Genomic DNA, 25,405 nt, shown 5'->3' on the forward strand with positions numbered 1-25,405 from the left:
TTTTTAATCTAAGGTAGTTAACCCAACTAACTCCCTTTTCCTGAACCTTTCCCTTTGCACAAATTAGCCAATCACATTAGGTTGTGAAGTCAGCCTTCCACCAATGGGACGAGAGCCATTTCACTACCATCATTGGAGGTAGAAAATATGGGAGCTATGTTGGCCAGGGGGCATTGCTGTTAGAAGGGCCTTGCCAGGCCACTGTTGGCTTTGTTCCTTTGTGCGACACAGAACTTTTCTTTGTTTCTAACTCTCCTATTAATAGAGGAGAAGGAACATCAGTGAGATTGAGTAATTTTTCTGGGGTCACAGAGCTGGTCCCCCAAGAGACTGACATGGTCATTATAGATCTATATGAATGTCTGACACAATAGTCTGGGTTCTTAAGAGCCACTTGAATACTGGGTTGAGTCGTCATTAACCCTCGTATACTGAACATTATTTTAATCACAAATTTAAGGACATATATCCCAGGCTGACTGTGAACTTGCTGTGTGTTCAAGAATGAATGTGGGGATTGAACCCAGAGATTTGCATATGCTAGGCAAGCATTCTATCAACTGAGCTCTTTTTACCCTGATTTTTTTAAATTTTAAAATAAAATCCCAGGTATTAGTTTGGCATATTTCCTTTACTGTATCTCCAGGAAACAAACAAACAAACAAACAAACAAACAAAAAAGGTGTATTAGCTTAAGTAAATCTGTATTTAAAACTAATTGTAGAAGTAGACTTTTCTCTGTCTAGTCTTCTGGACAGTTTTTCTCCATCCAACCGGGTTTCTGCAACCGCTATGAAGTAAGCACTCTGAGACTTAATATCAGTTACAATTGTTTAGCCAATGACTCAGGCTTCTTACGGGCTAGCTCTCACAATTATTAACCCATTTCTATTAATCTGTGTATCTCCACATGGCTTTCACTTACCAGTGATGCCTGGGTCTCTTGACTCTGGCAACCACATGGTATCTGTTTTTCCTTTGTTACAGTTATAGGAATAAAAGCTGGAGAAGGGGGGGGGGTGAGTGGAGGTCCCGGGTGAGGGTCCCAAGTGAGAGGGGTTCCAAGGTCAGGGACCACCTGGGAGAGCAGAGCAGGTTCCATAGCAGGTGAGGGTGACCGGGGCGGGAGGGATTAACACGCCAGGCAGATAGAGCTTGAATGAGTTTATTTAGAGAGTGAGGGAGAAGGGAAGAGACATAGAGGCACCGGGAACAGAAGAGGAGAGAGGGGGAGAGGAAGAAAAGAAGAAAAAGGGTAGCTGGTGGTCAACCAAAAGCAAGAGACAGAGAGAGCGTAAGTGGGCAAGGGTCTGACTTTTAAAGGGTCCTTTGCACCTGCCTGCAGACTAGTACTCACGGAACCCTGGGCTGACCAGAATACTGCCTGAGTGCACTCTGCCAGGTGACAGGGGCAGGCCAGCGTAATGCCTGAATCCTCACAGTGTCTGTCTTTTGTTTTTCTTTTCCTGACTCTTTGTTCTGAATTCCTGCCTGCTAAATTCTGCCTGTCCATTGGCCAAAACAGCTTTATTCATCAACCAATAAGATAAGCATATATTCACAGCCTGCAGAAGGACATTCCCCATCAACTAATCTTTCTTATTGTTAGGTGACTAACAGAGTGAAATGTTTTTGCAAAGGAAAATGTTTTAAATTGAAATGATTAAAGCACCATTCACATATGTTGTTCTGAAAATTAGCTGAGAAGATAAATTGACGTCATCAGGGCAGTACCTTATAATAATAAAGGTTCAACATTATCTTGTAGAATAATTTCCTATGTAACTGTAGACTTTGACTACTAACAGCCTGTAGCAACATTCACATCTGACATCACTTCTCTTATGCCTAGGCGATACCATGGAGATAGTGCTTCTTCAAGTGCCCGAGGAGATGGCTGTGTTACTCTGTGCCTGTTTACCTGGAAGGTGCTTCTTGGCAGTGACTTAATTGTCCCAAGAGACAGATTAAACAGCTGCTTTGCTCGCCTGAGTCTCCCCTGTAATTACTGGGGAAAATGTCACGAAGCATATTTTCAATGTGTTTTTCAGATAATGTGTCTTTTCCTGCCATCCTGTGGCAGGCAATTAGTGATAAAACTGGAGATGCAAATCTGAATGAACTTTTCATTGAGGATGCTCTTATGATTTCTTCCACTCACATTTATTTCCAAAACCATTTAGAAAATTTCAGCTCACATTTTTTCTGAGTAATAGACACCTGTACGCTACTTATCATTAATTTTTCATCACTTTTTTTTTTGTAGTCTGAAGACACATGATCCTAAATGGAGCAAGGGAAGGCTTTGGCCAAGTTCTAAAGTATGTGCTTCCCTAGGACTTGGCACCACATGCTGGCCTTGGACTTGCTATGGAGATGAGGATGGCCTTGAAATTCTGACCTTCCATCCCCTACACCCTGAGGGCAGGGATTACAGGTGCAAGCCACCAGGCAAAGTTTATCCAGTGCTGGGGAGTGGAACCCAGGACTTCATGTGTGCTAGGCAAGTACTTCAGCCACATCCCAGACAGGAGCTGATCTCTTAGATCTCTAAATTGGATAAACTACCTTCTTTCCATAAAACTGTTAGTGGTGGATGGCATAGTGATGTATGTAGTTCAGTTTCTGAAGACAATCATTAAATATTAGTTACATTATTACTACTACAGAGATTATAGTTCAACTAAAATATTGCTTAAGCTTTGTGCCCTTATAAATGGAGTGTTTGAGAAATTGCTATTCCTGTAAATATTGACTTAGAAAATGAATTTTCTTTTTAATATAAATCGTCTTTCATTTTTTACCATTATAACTTCTTTTGGAGGCAGGCACTATGCAGCTTAGGCTGGCCATGTGTTCTGTGGGGCTGCCCTTCCTGTGTGCACAACCATGCCTGGCCACACAAATCAATTTTTATTTTACAGAGCTTGCCTGTTAAAAATATAAAATGTAAGTTAGCTGTGGGGGCACAAGTTTTTAATCCCAGTACTCTGGAGGCAGCTGGATCTCTGTGAGTTCAAGGCCAGTCTGATCTACCTATTGAATTTCAGGCTTGCCAAGGCTATATGTAGTGAGACTTTGTCTAAAAATATCTTTTTAAATAGAAAAGTGGCTTTTTGGAAAATGCATGTCATGGAAGTTCACTCATACCTCTGTGAATTACAACTGCAACTTACAACTCTATTGGATGCAAAATTTAAAAGACACTGTGTGGAAACCTAGCTAATACCTAGAACACAGCAAACACTCAGTGGCTGCCATTTTTCCTTATAAAGGGCTGCATATGCTTCCTATAAGAGGCCGGACAATAACTATTTTGGGCTTTGTGGGATACCCTGTTTCTGTCACAACTACCAAATTCTGCTGTTGTGATAGGAAAAATGGGATCCAAGTATGCAAATGAATTTGTTTAGCTGCATCCCAATACAACTCTATTGAACCTGTCTGGTCATTTGCCAACCCCTGATTTAGTGTAATAGTTTGGCCTGAGCGAAGACACGGTGGGTAGATAGGGGAACTTGGAGGATGGCTTTCCAAGTGCTGTCGTATGCTCATGCAGACTCTGGATGGTTTGGCCTGCCAGGGCAGGCAGGGTCTACTACACATGCACCCAGTCCCTGGTTCAGGAAACTCCAGGAAGGTTGAGGGGAAGGAAGGCTGGAGAAAGGCCTACAGTCGCCTCTCCAGTGGGACTAGGACTGCGATGTTGGCTGGCTCTGGATGCTTTGGCCTGCTGGGGTGGGTCTACTAGATGCACCCAGCCCCTGCTTCAGGAAACTTCAGAGAGGGTGAGGGGAAGGAAGGCTGGATAAAGGTGAGACTCTCCCTCCACTTGGAGACAAGTGTTTTCCCAAGCCATAAAACTTTTCATAAATATTAAAATTAATAACTACACTGTCTTTGTACTTAGTCTTTCTGTTACTACTGCTATCTGTTTTTCTTATATACAGAACATACTGGTAAATGCTGCGTTTGGGCATGGATCTCAGTAGGTAGAGTGCTTATCTAGCAGGTGTGAAACCCTGGCTTTAATCCCCAGCACTGCACGAAGCAAGCTAGAGGATCAGGACTACAAAGCTATCTTCCACTCTCCAATAAGTTGAAAGCCAGCTTGGAGCGCATGAGATCTGTTCCCTCAACACAAACGATAGACCTATATATCTATGTCCATGTCTGTATGTGTAAATGTAGTCAAAGTTTGTGCAAGTCTGTACCAGTGAGCTCTGAGAATGAGCAGTCCATGGATGGTTTTAAGCTGCCTTAGTACTGACCTATCATGCTCTTTGCTCAATACTGAGTAGCTTCACACTTTATTGTTTGCATTTCCTGTTTCTTCAATAACTTGTGAAGGTTTAGATCGTCTTCGTGCATTCCTGGTTCAAATTATTGGAGGGACCACTCTTCACCTTTTCTAAAACCGTTGAATTACTTCCTTCTTCCTTTCTTCTTAGCCAACTGACGAAAACTGTGGTGTGTTTTGAAAGGGGAAAAAATAACTAGGCTAATATTTCTCAGGCTCCCTGACAGCTGGAGTCTGTTCCAAGGCACTGATAGTGCACACTTGCCAGTGGCCGTCCTGATGCTTTGAAGTCACCGCACATCAAATGGCTTCCTTCTAGGCCCCAGATATGAACTGAGTGCAAATAGAGTCCTCTGTATGCACTTGTACAGTGCCTTTGAGGGAACAAATTGTACCCTAAATAATTTTCAGATCTCCTTGCGAATACTTCTGTAGGGTAGTTCTCAATATGAATCAGTGGTTGCTGTGAGAAGGACAGGCAAGGGATCCATGTAAGGCTTTCGCCTCTCTCCTTTGTGACCCGAGATGCTCCCTAGATGCTTCAGTAAGTGATGGACTACTTCCCGCCGGCTGTGGCAGCTGGCCTTTGGCTGCCAGGTCTAAATCAACGTAACTGAATCTTTTAAAAGAAAAAAAAAATCAATTCTCAGAATAACTGAGAATAAAAGGGCCCTTATTCCTGGTGAGTGGAAGGAGTGGGGGAAGGGATGTTTCCTTTACATCCAGTGCTACGGTATAATGAAGTATGTTGGCCGTCTTCCAGGAACTTGAATGCAACGGGAATGAGAGCTGGTATCACTGCTTTGATACTGCGGTGATGTGTGGACTGCGTTTCTTCTCTCTTAGCTTCCGTTGCCGTGTGGCCAAGCCCGGCAAGAGGTGGCCTCCCAGCACCGTGTCCCGTGCTGCCTTCACTAGGCATCTGAGGACCGCAGGCATGTACTAGCACCGTAGTCTGTGGCATGGTTGTGCGTGCAAGCCTGAATTCTGAGCCTGGACCTAACTCACATTTACAGCTAACCCTCTGTCTACATTGGTCCCTGGGGTTAGTGGACGGGTCCAGTGGGAACACAGGGCGCTACACGGGAAGATACGTGAAAAGCTAGAGGCAGGAAGCAATGTAGAAGCAGAAGTTGATAAAATAAAAGATGGAGGTCAGGTGTTGCTGCACCAGCCTAGTCCTGTTAGGAGAAGGCTATGAGACTCCAAGAAAACCCCAACTAGGGAGGCTGGTGAACTGTATGGGAACCCGGAAAAGGCTAAAGTGTGGGCCCTGGCTGTGAACCACAGGGCCCAACTTTGTAAGTCACAGACTTTGGGGTGGGAAGGGAGATTGGAGGCTCACAGAGATAGACAGGGCTGCCCAGAGAGCCAATATATGATTCTGTTGTAAGGACAAGGCCTCCACTGCTTTTGTTTATTCACTGAGGATTCATAGCCCGTGTCTTCATCTTGTCTCTATTCAACAAATCTTTGTCAGTTCATAGTTAGTGCTCCTGGGCCACTGATAACGAGGCAAAGGACAGTACCACGGGAGAGGTAGATGATACAAGATCAGCAAGCATATGCCTCATGTGGCGGTGTGTGCGCTGTTGGAAACGCCAACAGTCAGGGTACCAAGATGTGATGTTGGCAGGTTTTGAACTCTGTGTGTAGATCCATGGGGAGCCACAGCCACTCTGGGAAGCAATGTTTGAGCCGAGGTCTGGAGGAAGTCTAGGACTGGGCTGCATGGCCACAGAGGGATCTTGTGGAGAGAGGAGCATCTGGCTGGCCTCATTTTGTCACCTGCTACCAGTGAATCATTCAGGACAAGGTCCAGTGGAGAACAGGGCATGAAGAGAGAATGGGTGAGCAGGGAGTGGATGCCAAGATAAAATGGAATTGCTTTGACCAGAGGAAGAGGCTGTAGAGGTTCAAGTAGCAGGAAGAAAAGATGTCCACCCTACTCGAGGGCAGTGGCTCTCTCGATGAACTCTGCCCGTTGACAAGCAGAAGGCGTGGGGATGGGAACTTGAGTACCCAAGACCTGGGCGCAGCGGGAACGAGGTGGACAGAGAGAGCTCTGGAAGCCACGTGACACTCTGGACTTTCAGAGTTCCACTGATGGTGTCAGAGGGAGAGACATGGCAAAGCAGAGAACAGCCATGGAGACGCCCTGCACTATGTCTGCCTACCCATCCTAGGTGTCAGCGTCTGCCCTCCGTTGCCCAGAGAAAGTGACTTACTCCTTCACAGTCAAATGGGATTGGGGTTTCCGCAGGACACTGCCTTGCCATCGCCAAGTCTCACTGTCCTCGGGAAAAAGGGGCTGGCAGCTTGTGCTCATACGGTTGCCTGTGCACTGAGGCCTACGGACGAGACCAGGGTATAGGTAGTATTGTTCATCATGTTTTAGCATGTATCATCAATGCATTCCTTAAGATTGATAAGCGTCATCCTAATGTATGAACTTCCCATAGTTATAGTTTATTTACCCCTAGATCTTTCAGTTCTTGGCAGCTTTAGCGACTACAAATAAAGTACCATGGTTTCTCACAGCTTCTCGGACACACTTCTAGACATCTGTGCCTTTGCCCATGCAGGTGGCTCTGCCTGCATCCTGAGTGGGTTATACCTGAGGTCATCTTTTCAACCATCACCCTTGAGTCTTGACTAATTTCCATAGATCCCTCCTCTCCTTCAGTCCTTTGTCAGTCATGTGTACCTTTGGAATGGCCCTGACTTGCTCCAGTGCCTGGTAGAGGAGTGGCTCACTCAGTATCTAGGGCGTGGAGCCAGAAAGGCAGTAACTCTGTAGGCCATCATGATGCTGGAGTTTTTGTTGATTGTGCTTGGGCTACTGAGTTTCCCACATCCCACGAGGCTTGTGGTTGTCTGGCCAATGGCTGTTAGGAGTTCTGGGATCACTTCCTGGGATTCAAGACTGGGCATAGAGGCTGGCTGAAGAATCCAACTTGGACTATAGAAAAAAGCTACACCATAGAGTTGGAACCAATACACTAGGACAACGGTGCCTGCAACCCTCTCCAATGCAGGCCAATTGGGTTTTTGTGATGAAGAAGACACATCTTTGAATTCTTCTTGAAATGGAAGTCGCAGCTTGATAGGGGCTGAATAAATGCAGTGGGTGTGGCCACGGGTGATTTTTACCTCCTCTCTTTAGTCTCCACTGAGGTTTGGGACCACTTAGGAACAGATGAACCAGTGTCCTGGTTTGTCTAGTGCCAGTGGTTTCAGAGACCTTGGATTTAGAAGTTACCTGTTCCTCTAAAGGGGTGACATGAGAGAGGATCATCATGCCACTTAACCCGGTGTGCCGTGTGCAACGTTAACTACTGAGACATCACCCTACCTCCAACATTCAGGCTCGGGCATGGTTATACTGCTTTAAATCCAAACCTACAGTGAGCAGAAAGATGTGAAAAATGTAATATGGTAAATAAAGAATCATGAGCTACTTTAAAGTTGGCAGGTAGTTGAGGACAAAATACAGGTAATTGTTAAAAAGATTTGCACAATTAAAGAGAAACCTTGCCCTGTTTTGCACCGGGACAGAAGGAAAAGTATCTGGAGGGGAAGACCTCACTCACACATGCAAAGCTACAGCTTGTAACAATACACACTCAATTTGGAAAACTTTCATTTAAGAAGAAAGGGCAGGGGCTCCTTGTCACAACAAGACTACCTATAGCCATGTCTTCTCAGGTTCAGCCACCTGGACACTCAAAGGCCACTACACTGTGGTAAAAGGGGGCCCTAGTTTCATGGGGTGCCTATAGTAGGATTTGGTGTTATCTCCTATGTAGTTCTTGGTTTGAAGTCATGCAGAATGCAAGCCTCGCACAGTTATGGAAACCTGCACCAAGGTTTCAGAAAGATACTGAAGCCAGGAAGTGTGTGACAGGGTCAGATTTCCTGCTATCAACGAGGCCCTGAAGGACATTGCGCTATACTGTGAAGATGAAGCCCAAGTTGTCATGGAGATCCTAAGATGCTGGAGATGCCAGGACTGTGAGAAAAGCTAAAGTCCTCAAATGTTGCCAGCTTGAGAGAGAGGGCACATGTGCTGTAGGCAGCAGGGATTATATGGATGGCAACCTGAGACTTAGATGATTCCACTGCGGACCTCAGATACCAGACATGGAGCTGGAGGGTGCTGTTGGAACTGTAGGACTATGGGACTTTTACAGTTAGGCTGGATGCATTTTGCATTGTGACATGGCCATAAGCTTATGGAAACAGTGGTGGGATGATTTGAATGTAAAATGTCCCCCACAGGCTCGTGTGTTCAAACATTTGCTCTCCAGCTAGTGATGCTGCTTTGGGAAGTTTCTGAAACAGGAGATAGAGCCTAGCCAGAGGAAACCGGTTACAAGAAGGCAGTCATCAATGACTGTATCTCAGTCTGCTTTTGCATCTGAGTTCTCCTGGCTTCCTAATCTACATGAGCAGTCATAGTCACACATTTTCACTGCTATGAACTTCTTCATGATAGACTGTCGCCACTCAACCCCAAGACCAAGTCAAAGCCTTCCTTAAATATGGTCTGTCAGGCCTTTGATGAGGACAGCAACAAGAAACATAATACCCACAGGTGTAAGGCCTCAGATTGGGTGCTCATCACGGCAAGCAAGCAAACAGCCTGAAGAAGTGTCTGTGTGTGTGTGTGTGTGTGTGTGCGTGTGATTCTGTTGGACTTCATACGATTGCTATATAATAAAAATAGATTTTTTCTTATTACATCACTGAATCTTAAAAAAGCAGCTGAGGTTTCCCGGTGTCGTTTGATGGTTCCTCCATGCACTGGGTAAGGGGGGGGGGTGGTGAATATGATAAAATACATCATGTGTATGGAAATGCAATAATAAAACTCATTATCATAACAATTAATATATGCTAATAAAAAAGAATTTAGTGAGTCTGGGGAGGGGCCTGGATGCTCACGTTAAAAGTCAAGACAGAAGGAATGGCAAAGCTGGCTGAGTGACTCTGAGGCTGTAAGAAACAGGGGGCAAAGCTTAAAGCCCAGGGTTAGCATCAACATTCCAGGAGGTAGCTGTGACCTACTTAGTGTGAGTCAGGTCAGGGGACTTGTAGCTCTTATGTGACGTTGTCTATGTGTTATCTTACCCCTTCTGTCTCCTCAGCCATCATGTACGTCATGGGAGCGCTTGGCCCTGCAGTAGGATACTTACTAGGTGGGCTACTCATTGGTTTTTATGTCGATCCCAGAAACCCTGTTTTCCTCGATCAGAGCGACCCTCGTTTCATCGGAAACTGGTGAGTGGTTCTTACATTTTGCATTTCATTTGCTGGAGATGGTCAGCCAGTATTTCCTTCACAAGCAGCCGTTTCCTTATCCTCAGAGCTTATCACAGTTCTGTCTGCAGTTATGATTTCAGGCCAGAAGAGGCCACCACATCTCACTACAGATGGATGTGAACCATCACGTGGTTGCTGGGAATTGAACTCAGGACCTCTGGAAGAGCAGCCCCTGTTCTTAACCCCTGAGCCATCTCTCCAGCCCCTCTACCCAGAACTTATGAATGTGGGACCTCCTGTGCTGAGGGGATTTACAGAGAGGATCAGATGAAGGATTTGAGAGTGTCTTAGGTGAAGGGAGGAAGGAGGTAGCCAGGTTCAGGGATCTGCTGACTACAGCAGAGGTCATGGCGTTCACTCTGAAGATGGCGGAAGGGTGGGGGGGGTGGGGGGGGGAAGGCTGCAGGCAGAGCCTCTAGAGGTTAGAAAGGAAAGATGGGCTGCTCTCTAGCCAGGACTTTGGATGGGATGTGCAGATGCCTGAAGCTCAGAGCTAGGAGCTGAGTCCATGTGCAGTTGGAGCCGATGCACTTGTGTTACACGAGTCAGTCTGTATGTGATAACTTCTTATAGCAGCAACAGGACACTAACACAGAGTCATTTGGGGGTCACTGAGTCTTAAGCAGGAAGAGGGCTTCTGTGACCCTGAGGGGACTTTCCTGAAAGATTGCCTTAACCCTGTCTTCCATGACCTTTTCTCTGTATTAGAGGGGAAAACAAAACAAAACAAAACATTTCTTTCTGTCTTCCTTAGGTTTTGTTGCTGTGATAAAACACTGACCGAGACTGACTTGTGGGAACAAGGGGCTTATACCAGTTTAGAGGGTACCATCCATCATCGAGGGGAGCTTTAGGAAGAAATAAGGGGAGCAGGAACCAGAGGAGTTCTGTTTGCCGAATGCTCTTCATGGCTTGCTGCTTGCATCCTTACTCACCTCAGGGCCACCTGCCCAGGGTGGAACCACCCACAGGGGGCTGGGTCCCCTCACATCCCTCACGAATGGATGTGCCCACAGGCTTGCCCACCCCAGTCTGATGGAGGCCGCTGATATTCCTTCTTTCCTGGTGGTCCTAGTTGGTGCGAAGTTGACAATAACTTGGAAGGGCATGTCCACCCTGGCTCGGATCTCCGGCCCTACTTTTCCAGTGCTCCCCTCTGAGCAGATCTTTCCTCTTTGGAAAGTAGTTTGTTTCCCCACGGGTCCTGCACATTTAGCTGCCGCTTGCCGGACTTTGAGAGTCCTGCCATACCAGCAATGCAGAACTCGGGGGAAGTTTAGCATTAGGTGGTGTGCTATTTGTCCGCTTGCCTGGCTTGTGCTGGAGCTCTTCGCAGTCCTCAGTTTGCAAGGGACAAGTTATTTCTTCATGACAAGCACAGCCAGTAACTGAAAATGTTGGTGTTCCAAGTTCATGTTGCTGGATACATACTGTCCCGAGTTCATGTTGCTGAATATATACTGTCCTGAGGTCATGCTGCTGGATATACACATATCTATATCTGTATATCAGGCATAGACTGACAGATTTTCATTTTGTGGCAAAGCAATATTTTAGTATTAGAAATTACATGTGCCACACAATTACTTTCTGAAGAGGGCTTAGAATGCTTTATCCTATTTTATTACAGGACATGAACCCTGCAACTCTGTGGTTGATGGGAAATACGCTTAACACACATTTCTAAGTAGTTAACATATTAATGAGGCTGTTTGACAGTTCTGATTTTCATCATAACCATCACTGAAGCTAGACAGGCTAACACCAGGTGAACTTGACCTGTAGAGTGTCCGAGTCATACAAAGAGGAGAGCCGTTGTCAGTGGTAGGGGACAAACATGGGCTTTTGAATTCTGATGGTGAAAACGGCTGTTTTCATTGTAGTTCTGGAAATGGGTCAGAACAGACATTGTTTTTTCAACATTAGAAAAGAGATGCCCGAGATACACTTACGGACGTCCGATGGATTCCCCGTCCCTGTTCCACCTGGGTATGCTGAGATGTATGATGAGGGAGGGACAGACAGATGCAGCAGCTTCAGGGAGAAGGGTAGGAAGGATGCAGAAGCCCTCATCTGGCCCGTGCCTTATGCTGCCATCGATCAGTTCTCTCGTGGACAGGCTCTCACTCAGCTGCCCTCAGAAGGTTCTATGTGGAGCGCACGCCCTACAGTTGCGTTCCTCTAGTGTGCCCCTCACAGCTGTGTGGACCTGGGAATTACTTCTCTGTTCTTCCTTGGGTGTAGCGTTGTTGTAAAGAGCGAGTTGACTATGAAGAGCTCCGAGTTCGTCCTGTTTTGCCTTTCTTGTATGTCCTAGCCTTCGGTCATTTTTTTTTTTTTTGAAGTTCAACAGGGGGCTCAATGAAGGGCTAGACACACACCCAGCAAGTGTTCTATCTCTACAATACAATCCCAGCCTTCTCCTTTAGCTTCTTCTTTTTTAATTTTAATTATTTCTTTTAGCTCACCAAGTTGCTCAGGCTGGCCTTGAACTCACTTGTAGCCAAGGCTGGCCTTGAGCTTGCAGTCCTCCTGCCTCAGCTTCCTGAGTAGCTGGGATTATGGACCCACATCACCTAACCAAGGCATCCTCAGTGATTTGAATTTTATCAATAGTTAAGTAATTTTATCTATCCACTTGATGACTTAATCTTAATTCTATAAATGATTGTCACTTTAGAACTATCTGAGTCTGTTTAAAAATGAATTTTAATTCTTTTCTATTTGGCAGTATTGTTTGCAATAGGTTTCTCATTGAACGGAATGCCTAGCAGTAAAGATACGTTTTCATTAAAGGCTGAAGGAGTGGTGGGTGAAACTATGCTGGCATTTATTAGACAGTGTGTGTCAAGCGTTCTACTAAGAGCTTTGCACACACACAGTCATTTAAGCCCTTAACAATCAAATGTAGCCTTTAACATCATGTCCATTTTATGGGTCAGAAAATTAATAATCAGGGGATTGAATCACTTGCATAAAACCTCTGTGTGATGTGCTGGGTTAAGGACCGGACGGAGGCAGAGCTATTTGTCAGTCTGCTACCTGAATGACTGGCCCGAATAATGGTTCATGAAAGGATTTAAATGCTTGAGCCTTTCAGTGTTGAGTATGATTGAGGTGTCTTTTCCAACACATGCTGCACATTGTCCCACCATGGCTGCTCCCAGAATCCTCTTCAGCAGTGGCTCGGTGGCTGCCTTTGCCTCATGTTTTGTATGGTTATTTCTTGAAACTATTGAGGAAAGTGAGCCGGCTTGTTTTGCTTTGAATTGGCCCCTGTCCCGTTTTTATTTGCTTGCTGTAATTCTTCCCTTCCTCTGGGTGGTTGGGGTGTATCTCAAGGATTGGAAAAATAGTTCAGTGGCTAAGGTGCTTGCTGCGCCAGCCTGGTTACCTGAGTTCATTCCCCAGAAACCACGTAAAGGTTGACAAGAGAAGCAATTCCACAAAGATGTCCTCTGACCTCCACACATGTAACGTTCCGGGTGCACTACCTCCCCCTTGTCAAAACACACTTGTATTAAATAAACATCTTAAAAATATAAAAAGGAGTGTATCTTGAATGATTGTATGAAATTCAACATCATCACAGGCTCGATGAAGACTGAACATCTAGTCTGAGTGCAGATCTACCTTAACCGCAAGACCAAAGTAACTATTGCGCATTAGCTGCTGATTCGGAGTGGCTGTTTCATTAGGTCTGCTATAAGCATTATCTTATTCACATTTGAGGACTCTCAGAAGCATTTTTACCCCCTTTTCCATGTGAGAAATTCAGTCAGGAGAAGTAAAATAATTCCCCAAGATTTTAGAGTTAGTGAGTGGTGAAGATAGCAGCCAAATCTAGTTGTGTTTAAACTGCAGCTCAGGAATATCCTGACTCCCCTGCCTGCCCTCTCAAGGAGGGAGGATGTGAGGATGTGAAGCAGCCTGGGGACTCCAATTCCAGAGGGTAATGGGGCTGTGTGACTGATGAGGATCCGTAAGCAGCCAGATTCTGAAGGAGCCATGTTGACCTAGCTATGTTCCCCAACACTGATACCTGCCACCCATTTTAAACCTATTTCTTTCAATTTATGTATTGGGCAAAACTTTCGAGTACCTAACTGGTCCCAGGCACTAGATAGGTGATAATATATCTCCTAGGAAGCTTTCTGGAACACAAACTTCAAAATAAGATCCATCGCTCAGCTGTCTAAATCTCCTTGCATTTCTTGGAGGGTGTCTATCTTTGGCTTACGGTCGTTTTAAGTTCTTCATGACAAAGATCAACTCTGAATGTCTTGATATACATCATTTTGTTACCTTCTGTGGGGACTGGATAAGTGGGGGCGAGCAATACATTCTTAAGTACTTGGAAAAAAAATATTTAAGCCCTGTTAGCAAACAGAATTACACTAGACATAAAGCTAGAGTGTAGCTTCAATCTCCATCAAACATGATGGACAAACAAAGCACATTTGACGAGAGCTATTTGCTTTCTTTTAAGAAAATTGCTCCTCAAAGCCTGTGAGGTAGTCTGTTGGTTTTGTATGAAATTTACTGTAGCCAGGTATGGTGGTTCATGCCTGTCATTGTGGCATTCGGAGGTAGAGGGAGGAAGGTGAGACAGTCAAGGTCACCCTAAAATAATCATCAGTGGAGGCCAGTCGGTGCTACATGAGACTCAGGCTCAAACAAAGCAAAATAAAACAAGCACTTATGAAATGCACGCTGTAGCAGAACAAGTCATGTTAGCAGATTTAGTCCATACTCAAATTTCTTGAATGACATTCTAATCAAGTTGCTGAACACAGCAGTGACTGTAGTGCCATAGTAATTATGAATTTTCTTTCTGGGTTCGTTCAGTTTTAAAATGATTTCTTTGCAGGGTTGTCATGACAAGCCAATTTTGATGATTTGTTCTTACTTCTAACCGGAAGCCATAAATGCTACTCACATTTCCCGTTTTTTTTTTTTTTAAGGTGGAGTGGATTCCTCCTTTGTGCCATTGCTATGTTCCTTGTGATATTCCCAATGTTTACTTTTCCAAAAAAGCTTCCTCCTCGACACAAGAAAAAGAAAAAGAAAAAGTTTTCTGCTGACGTCGTTAGCGATGATGATGTCATCAAGGAGAAATCAACCACCAGTGAACAAGTGAACAAAAAAGTTTCTTCAATGGGCTTTGGAAAGAACGTCAGAGGTAGAGTATCTTTTAAATAAAAATACACACGTGGTACTTTAGGCCCGAGCTCTACCAAGTTGGGGTCGAAGAGTGTGGCTCAATGGTAGAGAGCAATTCCAGGGCCTTGAGTTTGATGCTCAACAGGGCTCTGAAATTGGAACGGTGGCCCTACACAGTGTCCCTCACAGATGTTTGCTTCTAGCTGAGTAGATCGGAGAGAAACGCTGCAAATGCCATTGTAGAAATGTGAGAGAGTGGCCTCTTTGAGAGGAGGCGGCAGACAGTGATTCAGGGTAGGGTGGCAGTTGAAAAGAGGGATTAATAAGAACAAAACAAAATGACATACATGTATAGAAAAAGCTACAGTGAAACTCGCTACTTTGTAAGCTAACTTTAAAAAAGAAAATTTTGGGACGGTTTCCTCTGTGTAGCTTTGGAGCCTGTCTTGGAACTCGCTCTGCAGACCAGGCTGGCCTCGAACTCACAGAGATCCTCCTGCCTCTGCCTCCCGAGTGCTGGGACTAAAGGCATGTGCCATCACCGCCTGGCTAATAAAGAAATTTAAGGGAATGATTTTATCTGTTGAATCTGACAATAATTATAAAAAAATTAGGCTTATATTTCATGTCTTTAAAAGGATGTATAGCCTGAAAACCAGAGTTCCATTTTTAGATCTCACACTGGAATGCCCTCTGACTTTAACACACGTGGTGAAACAAGCCTGATATTCCTGCAGACACACCATATACATTTATACACACTAACGGTGAAAAAACAAGGAACTCCAAAACAAATTCCTAACAATTCCTTTGAATGTGTTTTGCAAAGTTACTAGTAGATAACAGATTAAATAGTACAGGAAATGGCCCACCCTGCAGAAAGTTTGAGCATCATTGCTTGAGGCCATGAAGATAGCCATATCTAGATGTAGCATTTGCTGTAATCACTTGTCTGATTACTAACACTGTGGCTGCACTGTGTTGTAAAGGGTGGCTTGTTTTAGGGGAGCAGTATGGTATTATGGGGATAGCCTTATGTAACTGTGAACCTCCTCTAAAAGGAAATATTCCCGTAGCTGTACCAGTTGTCTTTGTGGTTCTGACCTGGAGGAAGGGTGTCTAAGGGATGGACTGCCCTGTTTTTCCATTTTTACTTCTCTTAAAAGTGAATAGTTTAGCAAACCCTTAACACCAGCACTTGGGAGGCAGGGGCAAGGGCAGGGGCAGGGCTGGGGGCAGATTTACGTGAGGCAGAGGTAGAGACAGATTTCCGTGGATTTGAAGCTGGCATGGTGTATATAGGGAGTTCCAGGACAGCCAGAGCTACATGGTGAGACCCTGTCTCAGAAATGCTGATAGTAGAAATAATAATATAATTATAATTACTTAACAATAGAGTTCATATAGATAGATTAAGCAATCTAAAATCTAAACATCTTAAATTGCTCCTAAATAGGCAATCTTTCATCTTTTCAATGACAGTGAGTCCTCTTGTTTAAGGGAACCTACAGTGACTCCAGTTCATTACTCCAATCTCATTTGCTGAGTTAAGTTTTTTCTTGTTTGATATTTATTCTTGTTTTCAATTTGAAACAAGCTTGTTTTACATGTCAATCCCAGCTCCCTCACCCTCTCCTCCTCCCCCCCCCACCAACCCCCATCCCATCCCCTTTCTGCTCCCCAGGGAGGGTGAGGCCTGCCATGGGGGATCTTCAAAGTCATGGCATTTGGAGCAGGGCCGGCCCTCCCCAGTGTGTCTAGGCTGAGAGAGTATCCCTCTATGCGGGATGGGCTCCCAAAGTCCATTTATTCATCGTATACTAGCGATAAATACTGATCCCCTACCAGAGGCCCCATAGACTTCCAAGGCCTCCTAACTGACACCAAATTCAGGGGGTCTGGTGGGTCCTGTGCTGGTTTCCCTGCTATCAGACTGGGGTCCATGAGCTCCCCCTTGTTCAGGTCAGCTGTTTCTGTGGGTTTCTCCAGCCTGGTTTTGACCCCTTTTCTCATCTCTCTTCCCTCTGTGCAACTGGACTCAGTGTTTAGCTGTGGGTGTCTGCTTCTGCTTCCATCAGCCACTGGATGAGTGCTCTATGATAGCATATAAGATAGTCATCAATCTCATTATCGGGAAAGGGCATTTAAGGTAGCCTGTCCATTATTGCTTAGATTGTTAGTTGGGGTCATCCTTGTAGATTTCTGGATATTTCCCTAGTGGCTGATTTCTCTTTAAACCTATACTGGCTCCCTCTATTATGGTATCTCTTTTCTTGCTCTCCTCTATTCCTCCCCTGACTCAATCTTCCTGCTCCCTCATGTCCTCCTCTCCCCTTCTCTTTCTCCTAACTCCCTCTCATCTCCCCCTGGTGTTCCTAATTTGCTCAGGAGATCTTGTCCCTTTCTCCTTCTCTGGGGGACTATGTATATATCTCTCTCAGGGTCCTCCTTGTTTCCTAGCTTTTTTGGAGGTGTGGATTGTAGGCTGGTGATCCTTTGCTCCATGTCTAAAATCCATATATGAGTGAGTACATGCCATGTTTTGTGACTGGGTTACCTCACTCAGGATTGTTTCTTCTAGTTCCATCTATTTGCCTAAAAATTTCAAGATTCCATTGTTTTTTTTTTCCCCACTGAGTAGTACTCCATTATGTAAATGTACCACATTTTCTCTATCCATTTTTGAGTTGAGGCGCATTTAGGTTGCTTCCAAGTTCTGGCTATTACAAATAATGTTGCCATGAACATAGTTGAACAGATGTCCTTGTTGTATGAATGTGCATCTTTTGGGTACATGCCTAAGAGTGGAATTGCTGGTTCTTGTGGTAGATTGATTCCCATTTTCCTGAGAAAATTGATTTCCAAAGTGGCTGTATGAGTTTGCACTCCCACCAGCAGTGGAGGAGTGTTCCCCTTTCTCCACATCATCTCCAGCATAAACTGTCTTTGGTGTTTTTGATTTTAGCCATTCTGACAGGAGTAAGATGGTATCTCAGAGTTGTTTTGGTTTGCATTTCCCTGATGGCTAAGGATGTTGAGCACTTTCTTAAGTGTCCTGAGTTAATTTTTATATAAATTATAGAGCATAATGTTTATCAGATGCTTATGATAAAGTAACAGTGGGAGTTTGACTATGCATACGCTGAAACAAAGGAATAAGATGAAGTTACTAATATGCCATAGAGTTGGCATTACAGCCCAAGAAGGATGATAGATTAGAACATTGTTAAAGACTTCTTGTTAAAAGATAGCACCAATATTTGGAAAATACTATGTCTCTTCATATAAGTTGTAAATATGGTCTCCTTCCTCACCATGACTCTGTGATAGTGTGTTCTTTTGTAACTGCTAGAATAACTCCTAATTCTCCAGTAACATGGAGGAATTCTCTGCATGCTCATGCAGTCTGAGCTCTTCCCATGTGGACCAGAACATCATTTCCACAGCTGTATTGTGGACCATGATGATGGTGATGATGATGGAGATGATGGTGATGATGATGGAGATGATGGTGATGATGATGGAGATGATGATGATGATGGTGATGATGATGGAGATGATGGTGATGATGATGATGATGATGGTGATGATGATGGAGATGATGGTGATGATGATGGAGATGATGATGATGATGGTGATCATGATGGTGTGATTATCATGATGGTGATGATGATGGAGATGATGATGATGATGGTGATCATGATGGTGTGATTATCATGATGGTGATGATGATGGTGGTGTGTTTGCATACAATCTGGTGAGTGCAGACTTGCAAGTACTTGTGCATGCATGTGTACACACCTGTATAGGTTACAGATAACATTGGAGGGCAGAAGAAGTCACTGGTCTCCTGAAATTCAAGTTACAATTGTGTGTAATGCCTGATGACAGTGCTGGGAACTGAACTTGGGACCTCTACAAGGTCATTACACACTCTTAACCACTGATCCACCTCTCCAGCCTCCACAATTGTTTTATATATACAAATGAATTGAGATGAAGTTGCTGTTAAATAATTGAAGACATAAAAATATATTTAGAATTTTAATTAGGGTGAATACAAACAGACTCAGGGAAAGAGAGGAAGGTGTGGTTAGAGGTCTTTATACTTTGTATACTTCAATGCGAAATGTATTAATTGAACAGTAAAATAGTGTATTGATATCAAATCCATATTATTACCCTTGTTCTTTCTAAAGATCTATTCTTTATATTTTACGTGTATGAGTGTTAGCCTAAGTGTGTGTCTGAATATCACTTGCATGCCTGGTGCCGGCAGAGGCCAGAAGGTGGCGCCAGATACCCTGCAATTGAAATAACAGGCTGCTCTGTGGGTACTGGGAAGCAAAGTCAGGTCCTCTGCAAGAGCAGAAAGTGCTCTTAATGGCTGAGCCATTTCTTCATCACCCTGGGGTTCTTTATAGATACTTAAGCTGCTCTTTCTTTTCATGGATCTCTGTTATGTTCTCCACCCAGTGCTTCTTAGTGCCCAGTGCTTCCAAGGGGTTCTACCCTCTTATCAAAATCAGGAGAGTCCATTCTGGAATTTAAGATTTATTTATGGAAAGTTATATACTACTTCTTAAGTTAGTTTCTTGTCCTGAAAGAGATTGTGAGTTTCTGACTTTTCCTCAGAGGTGTGGAGATCACACACACACACACACACACACACACACTAAGAGGAGCCTGAACATGTTATATAATTGTTTCATGAAATCAGTTTCCACTCTGATTTTCTTGCTCATATTTCTGGAAAATTCTTTTCACTTCCTTTCCGGATTGTGGAGAATAATCCCACTTTTGTGTAAATGTTCTAGATGGGACACACTGCTAATTCCTTACTCTATTTGTGAAGAATAGATTCTCCCAGCTGTTGATCGGAAGTTCCAGACAGAGTCTCATGCAGCCTATGCTGGCCTTAAACGAATTGGACTGTTAAAACTGGCCTTGGACCTCTCATCCTCTTGTCTCAATCTTTGAGTGTTCAGACTATGGGCACATGTGAGCACACCCAACCTACTACTATCTTGTTAAACAGAAACACTGTTTTAATGGGATATACTGAAAATCTCCTGCTAAAAATGCCTTAATTGACATTGATATTAGATAGTCAATTAGGGTATTTAAGTCAATGCATTTATCTTGCACACATCAATATTCCTTAGAGTATTTATGCCAAATATTGGAAGTGACATTCTAATATTTAATCCAGCTTTCAGAAGGATAAAGGAAACCTCCAGGTCTGAACTCAGGCTTGGCATGACTTCTCTCCAGAGCTGAGGATCACGGTCGAGGCCTTCAGGCTTGGCATGTCTCATTCTCCAGCGCCCAGGCTCTGCATTGCATTCTAGATTTCATTCTCAATTACATATGTGTCTGAGTCCCACACTCTCTGGTCTTCTGGAGCAGTTTTGTCTTTATTTTTTTGTGTGTCCATCGATACCAGCTCCTTTAAAGAGGAGATAGATAGCTCGTCCATCGATTTGTATTCCCTTAAAAAGAAAACGATTCGGGCTTTGCCGAATGGAGCCTCTGTTGTTTGCTTTATTTGCAGACAGGGTCTTGCTGTACCTCCCAGGTATATGGGGCTGCAAGGGCGTGCCACCACACCCGGCTAGCATGGTGCCCTTTTGGAAGCTCTCTTTCTGAGGATGCTTGAAGAAAGTCTACCGTACTTCCTAATTTCTGCTTCCTCATTTTGGTGCCAATATTGGGAAAATCTGACTCATGTTTCTAGACCCTTATAAATTATGTACAATGAGGCTGCTGTAAAACACCACAAAAAGGAAAGTCAAATTTTCAGCGTGTCTGCATTGCTTTTCCACAAAGAGATTAGCATCGATCTCATCAGTCTTAACAGAAATAAACACTTACGATATTTAAGTGGATCAATTTTCCTGTGGTTTGAGGACTAAAGTTTTAAAGCCTTCCCCATTTAACACAACGTTTTTCTGTATAGAAAAAAAAATGGTGGTTGTTTATTTTCCTTCGTAACCCATTTTTAGTCCTAATTATTTGCCATTATTAACATAAAACAGAATTTCTTTTGGCTAGAATTTTGTCTGTGTTGGTGTGCACTATGTTTATAACAGTCAAATAGAAAAGTTACTTTGAGGTGATGAGTTGATTTTAAAAGGATTATCGAAGGTTTCAGGTTATTACAATGAACAGTTTTTGGTCATTAAAGGATAATGTTAGGGTCTGGGGAGATGCCTCCGTCAGTAAAATGCCTGCTGTGTAAGCGCAAGGGCCTGAGTTTGGATGCCCAGAACCTGCTGATTCAAGTGTGGCAGTGTGCACCCACTCGAAGCCCCAGTGCTGGGGGAGTGCACTGGGGTTGGGGTGAGGTCAGGCCCCAGAGAAGGCTTCAGACTTGGTTGTGGCTGCTATGAATTGACTGAGCTGGGTTCTTCAGAGTTCTCTGGGGGAGACTTGAGAAGCACAAAGTGGGTACCTTGTGCCCTTCATAGGAAGGATCAGATGCATCCCAGAAGTGGGATGCCCTGCCTAAAGTGACCTGGGCTCTGAATTTGAACCGTGGCGTCTCTAAAGAATCATAAAGAGAGGATGGGACTGACCGAGGGCAGGAGACTGAACATTTCATGGAAGAGTCAGCAAGACCCAGAGCAGGCCTCTGGAGCCCTGTGGTGGTGGACCAGCCCAGGTGGAGAATGGAGAGAGAGCAGAGGATAGACGCGTTTGGAATCACTGAACAGGTTTCTTATGCTTGGTATATTGAGTGTATGTAGTAGACACGTGGATGGTAAGGCTGGGGATGTGTGTGTGTGTGTGTGTGTGTGTGTGTGTGTGGTCATATTGTGGCTTGCAGACATCCTGGATTTTCTTAGAATTCCTCCCTCCCAGGAAGCTGCTAAAAACATCCCTAGAGGGAGGCCAGGTAGGCAAAGGAGTGCGATGGGAGGAGGGGCCCAAGGAGAGCTGTGCTCAGAGACCAGTGAGGCCTGCCCAGAACACAAGGAAAACACAGCTTGGTACATTGGCCCCGGCCTCTCCCCGACCTGCTTGTGTGCTTTTCCAGCAGCTGCCAGAGGAACCTGGTGAAGGTAACCCCTCACTCACAGCTTCTGCCTTAAATATTAATCAATAATTACTAACATATGTATTTCTACATGGTCTTATCTTACTGAGAATGCCAGACTTGTATCCTCTCCTGAGATCACATCACGATTCCATCCTACATTTCCCAGAATCCTCCACCTCTTCTAGTCCCACCTATCTTGGTTCTCTATTGGTCAACAGTGCTTTATTCATTAACCAGTATGAGAAACATATTTATAGAATGACATCTCCCATCATCTTCTCTTTTCTGTCTAAATAAAAAAAAGGGCTTTAACTTTAACACAGTACAATATATAACAAAATATTTATCAAATAAGAACTATAGTTAACAATATTTAGTTCATTAACATTGTGAGTCAAAAGTCTTATATGTAACTTATCTTTAATCTTAACTAAGAAAAACTATAACCATAACTATCTGTTTTCAACTCCATCAAAGAACACAGAAGGATAGTATATAAACTCTAGAAATGACAGAGACATTTTGCTATCTGGATAGCCATCCAAAGTTCTTCTGTAAATTGGCTCATCTATCTTTGGTCCATAGGCCACAGTGTATGACTTCTCAGCAAAGCAGGAAATTTCAAACTGTCCAACCTGTGTTGGCAGCTTGTCAGTCACTTTTCTCTGTGTCCTGCAGACTGTCTGGCAGACTCTTCCATGAAGCAGGATCCCTGTAGCAATGTCCATCTTGTATCAGCAGTCACTTTCCTGTGGGTCGTGCATGTCCAGTTTATACAGCATAAAGTCAAACAGTCCAAACAAGAGCAGTATCGTGCCCAAATGGCTATTCTTGTCATATTGGAAGCAAACTCTATAATTAGTTTCTTTGTTGTCCATCTTCCTTTCTGACACAGGTGGTGTTGCCAAGAGCAGTTGTGCCTCACTGTTAAGAAAAACCCTAAACCGTTTTAAATGCCATATTCTGTAGGTCTTTGAAAGGTTTGAAGAATGCCTATCCAATTGAAATATATCTCTGTATATGTAGAAAATCTAACCAACCTAACTATAAGCTTTGGCTATCATAGGTAACTATCTGTAATCCGTACTTAATTATACATTGCATTTTAAAATAAGCTATACAAACACAATGCCTAAACAAGAGGAGAAATATACATATCACAAAATTTACCTTAAATTTGTACCAATAAATGAAAATCCATTCCAAAACAAAGTATTAATTTCTATACCATAATCCCCTTTTTACCTTTAAAAAAAGATTGGTTGTGGTCATTAATCATTTATAACCAACCCCATTTAGATGAAAACAAATATTTATAGACAATATTTGGGAATATAGGCATTGTTTTCTCCAAACTGCTTCCTGACGATTGGGAATGCTGTTTTGGGGATCCTAAGATGTAGAAATCCTAGCTGTAGTAGTCTGCAAGGCTGCCTTGTCCCAGCTGATTTGAATGTTGGATCACCTGGGACACTACTTCAGGGGGGTCTTGCTTGATCAAACCATGTTAGTCTGGAAGGAATCCATAGCTTTACATTTTCTGTGGAAACAAAAACAGAAATTCTTTTCCCCAGTAACCTGTCCTTAGACTTAAATTTTGAAGTCAAGGCATTTTAAAAAATATGTAAATTGGATCAATCCAGCAGCATTTCTTTTAGCAGTTGTTGCTATTTTCTTAGCAATCAAACAGTTGAAAGACAACACAATAGCATACAGTATCTAGACTCTCTGTGTATTTTTTCATTTTTACTACTCTCATTTTTCACTTTCTGAGACAGTGTTTCTCTGTGGACTTTTGTCTGTCCTGAAATACACTCTGTACATCAGATTCATCTTGAAATCACAGCGATCTGCTTGCCTCTGCCTCCCGAGGAGTGCTGAGATTAAGGGCACATGCCACCACACCTAGCTACTCTCTTTCTTCTTCTTTAAACACTCTATCCTGTTTTCTTTTCTCTCACAAACCTATGTATATTTTTAAACACACTGTCAACCTTTAGAGGTTTATTTTCATCTGAATCTGTCTTTACTGTATATCTCTACCTTCTATACAGCAAGACTCCTTTTCTGGCAGTTAATGTTCTGATTTCCATAATTCTTCAATGTAATTATTAGCGTAGTCCCTATATGTGAAAAAAAAAAAAAAACACTCAGTGGCACCATCCAAAAATTTAGCCCTAAATTCTTTGGCTACTTCAGGACATTTGGGCAGAGAACTAAGTCCCAGCCAATGGATGTGGAGGGTAAAAGATTTATTGGAAGTCTGAACTTTGTTTATTCTTCTTAAGTAACAATGGTTAGTTTTATTTATTTATTTATCCACTAATTGTTTAAAATGAGATGAGGGAACATTCATATATATATATATATATATATATATATATATATATATTTTTTTTTTTTTTCTTACTCATGATGCTAAAAGACAATTTTACAAAACCAAATGTCTTTAAAAGAAAAACTAATGTAGGGGCTGGAGAGATGGCGAAGTGGGTTGTGAGAGTATACAGATCTTGTAGAGGACCAGCATTCGCTTCCCAGCTAACAAGTGCCTATAATTCCAGCTCCAAAGGATTCTGATACCTCTGGTCTCCAAGGGCACTTGTACTCATGTGTACATACCACCATATAGATATGCACACATACACATACTTAAAAATATATTATAAAAATAAAACCCAATTTGAGGTGATGAATATGACTTAAAATATTTGTATGACACAAATATTATCATTTTGTGTTTTAAGCTTTTCCTTTTTTCCTAGATGTTTTAAATTCAATATTTTGTCTTTTAATATGCCAACTAAACTTAATTAGAGTCTTTGGGTGTTGATAATCTCAACTTACCAACTTTGAAATTTTGGATATGACATTTTCATTTAACATTTACAAGAAAAAGTATGAAATAGTTCGGTTGTTTTTCTTTGGTGTGTCTAGCCACATTAGTGGTCAAACTCTGCATATTAGCTTTCCCCTTAAAGTCTTAAACATCACAAGGTTAGATAAGACCCAGAAAATTACATTTAATTGCATTTTGAAATGATGTGAGCAAATATTTTCTACTTCCTAAGTTTTAGATTCTGGTAAGTGGGAAGATATGAATTATAGTGTCAATAAAAGTTGGCTACTATAAGGAAATGGCTTTACTATGTTGTAACATAAGAGATAAGTGTTTTCCAAGATGATCCTCTCCACGACGGCACGATTATGCAAATGTGCATCAGTTTATTCTATAAAAATAAAAAACATAGAAGCTGATAGGGTACAGAATTCTGTTTGATTCCCCTCTCAACCTTTGCCATGATTGCACAAATTAAGTCCTTAAGAATTTAGTATTAACATATTAAGAAATCATCATTTGATCTCCTATGAATGCATTCTTTTGGCTTGTTTTGTTTTTATTCAAATATGACTATATGTCCATATTTATGTGTTTCTGTAGCTTGCTTTCTTATCAATACGACATTTTGTAATTCTTTTTTTTTTTAACTCTGTACCCCATTTTTACTTTGTGTAATTCTTTGTGCAAGAACGTATAGCTATTTAATTTTTTTTAAAACTTATTTATTTTTATG

At 42.8% G+C, this 25,405-nt stretch overlaps 1 protein-coding gene across 1 annotated transcript in view; it reads left to right on the top strand.

The window, feature by feature from the left end:
* Positions 1–25,405, top strand: part of Slco5a1 (solute carrier organic anion transporter family member 5A1) — an 80,308-nt gene that overhangs the window by 33,115 nt on the left and 21,788 nt on the right. Inside the window, exons 3-4 of the mRNA XM_051196996.1 lie at positions 9,451–9,583; positions 14,590–14,807. Of these exons, the coding sequence (XP_051052953.1) occupies positions 9,451–9,583; positions 14,590–14,807 (351 nt within the window). The remainder of the gene's footprint in view (positions 1–9,450; positions 9,584–14,589; positions 14,808–25,405) is intronic.

This window comes from Phodopus roborovskii, unplaced genomic scaffold (genome assembly GCF_943737965.1).
Source record: "Phodopus roborovskii unplaced genomic scaffold, PHOROB, whole genome shotgun sequence".
In the NCBI taxonomy this organism is placed as follows: domain Eukaryota; kingdom Metazoa; phylum Chordata; class Mammalia; order Rodentia; family Cricetidae; genus Phodopus; species Phodopus roborovskii.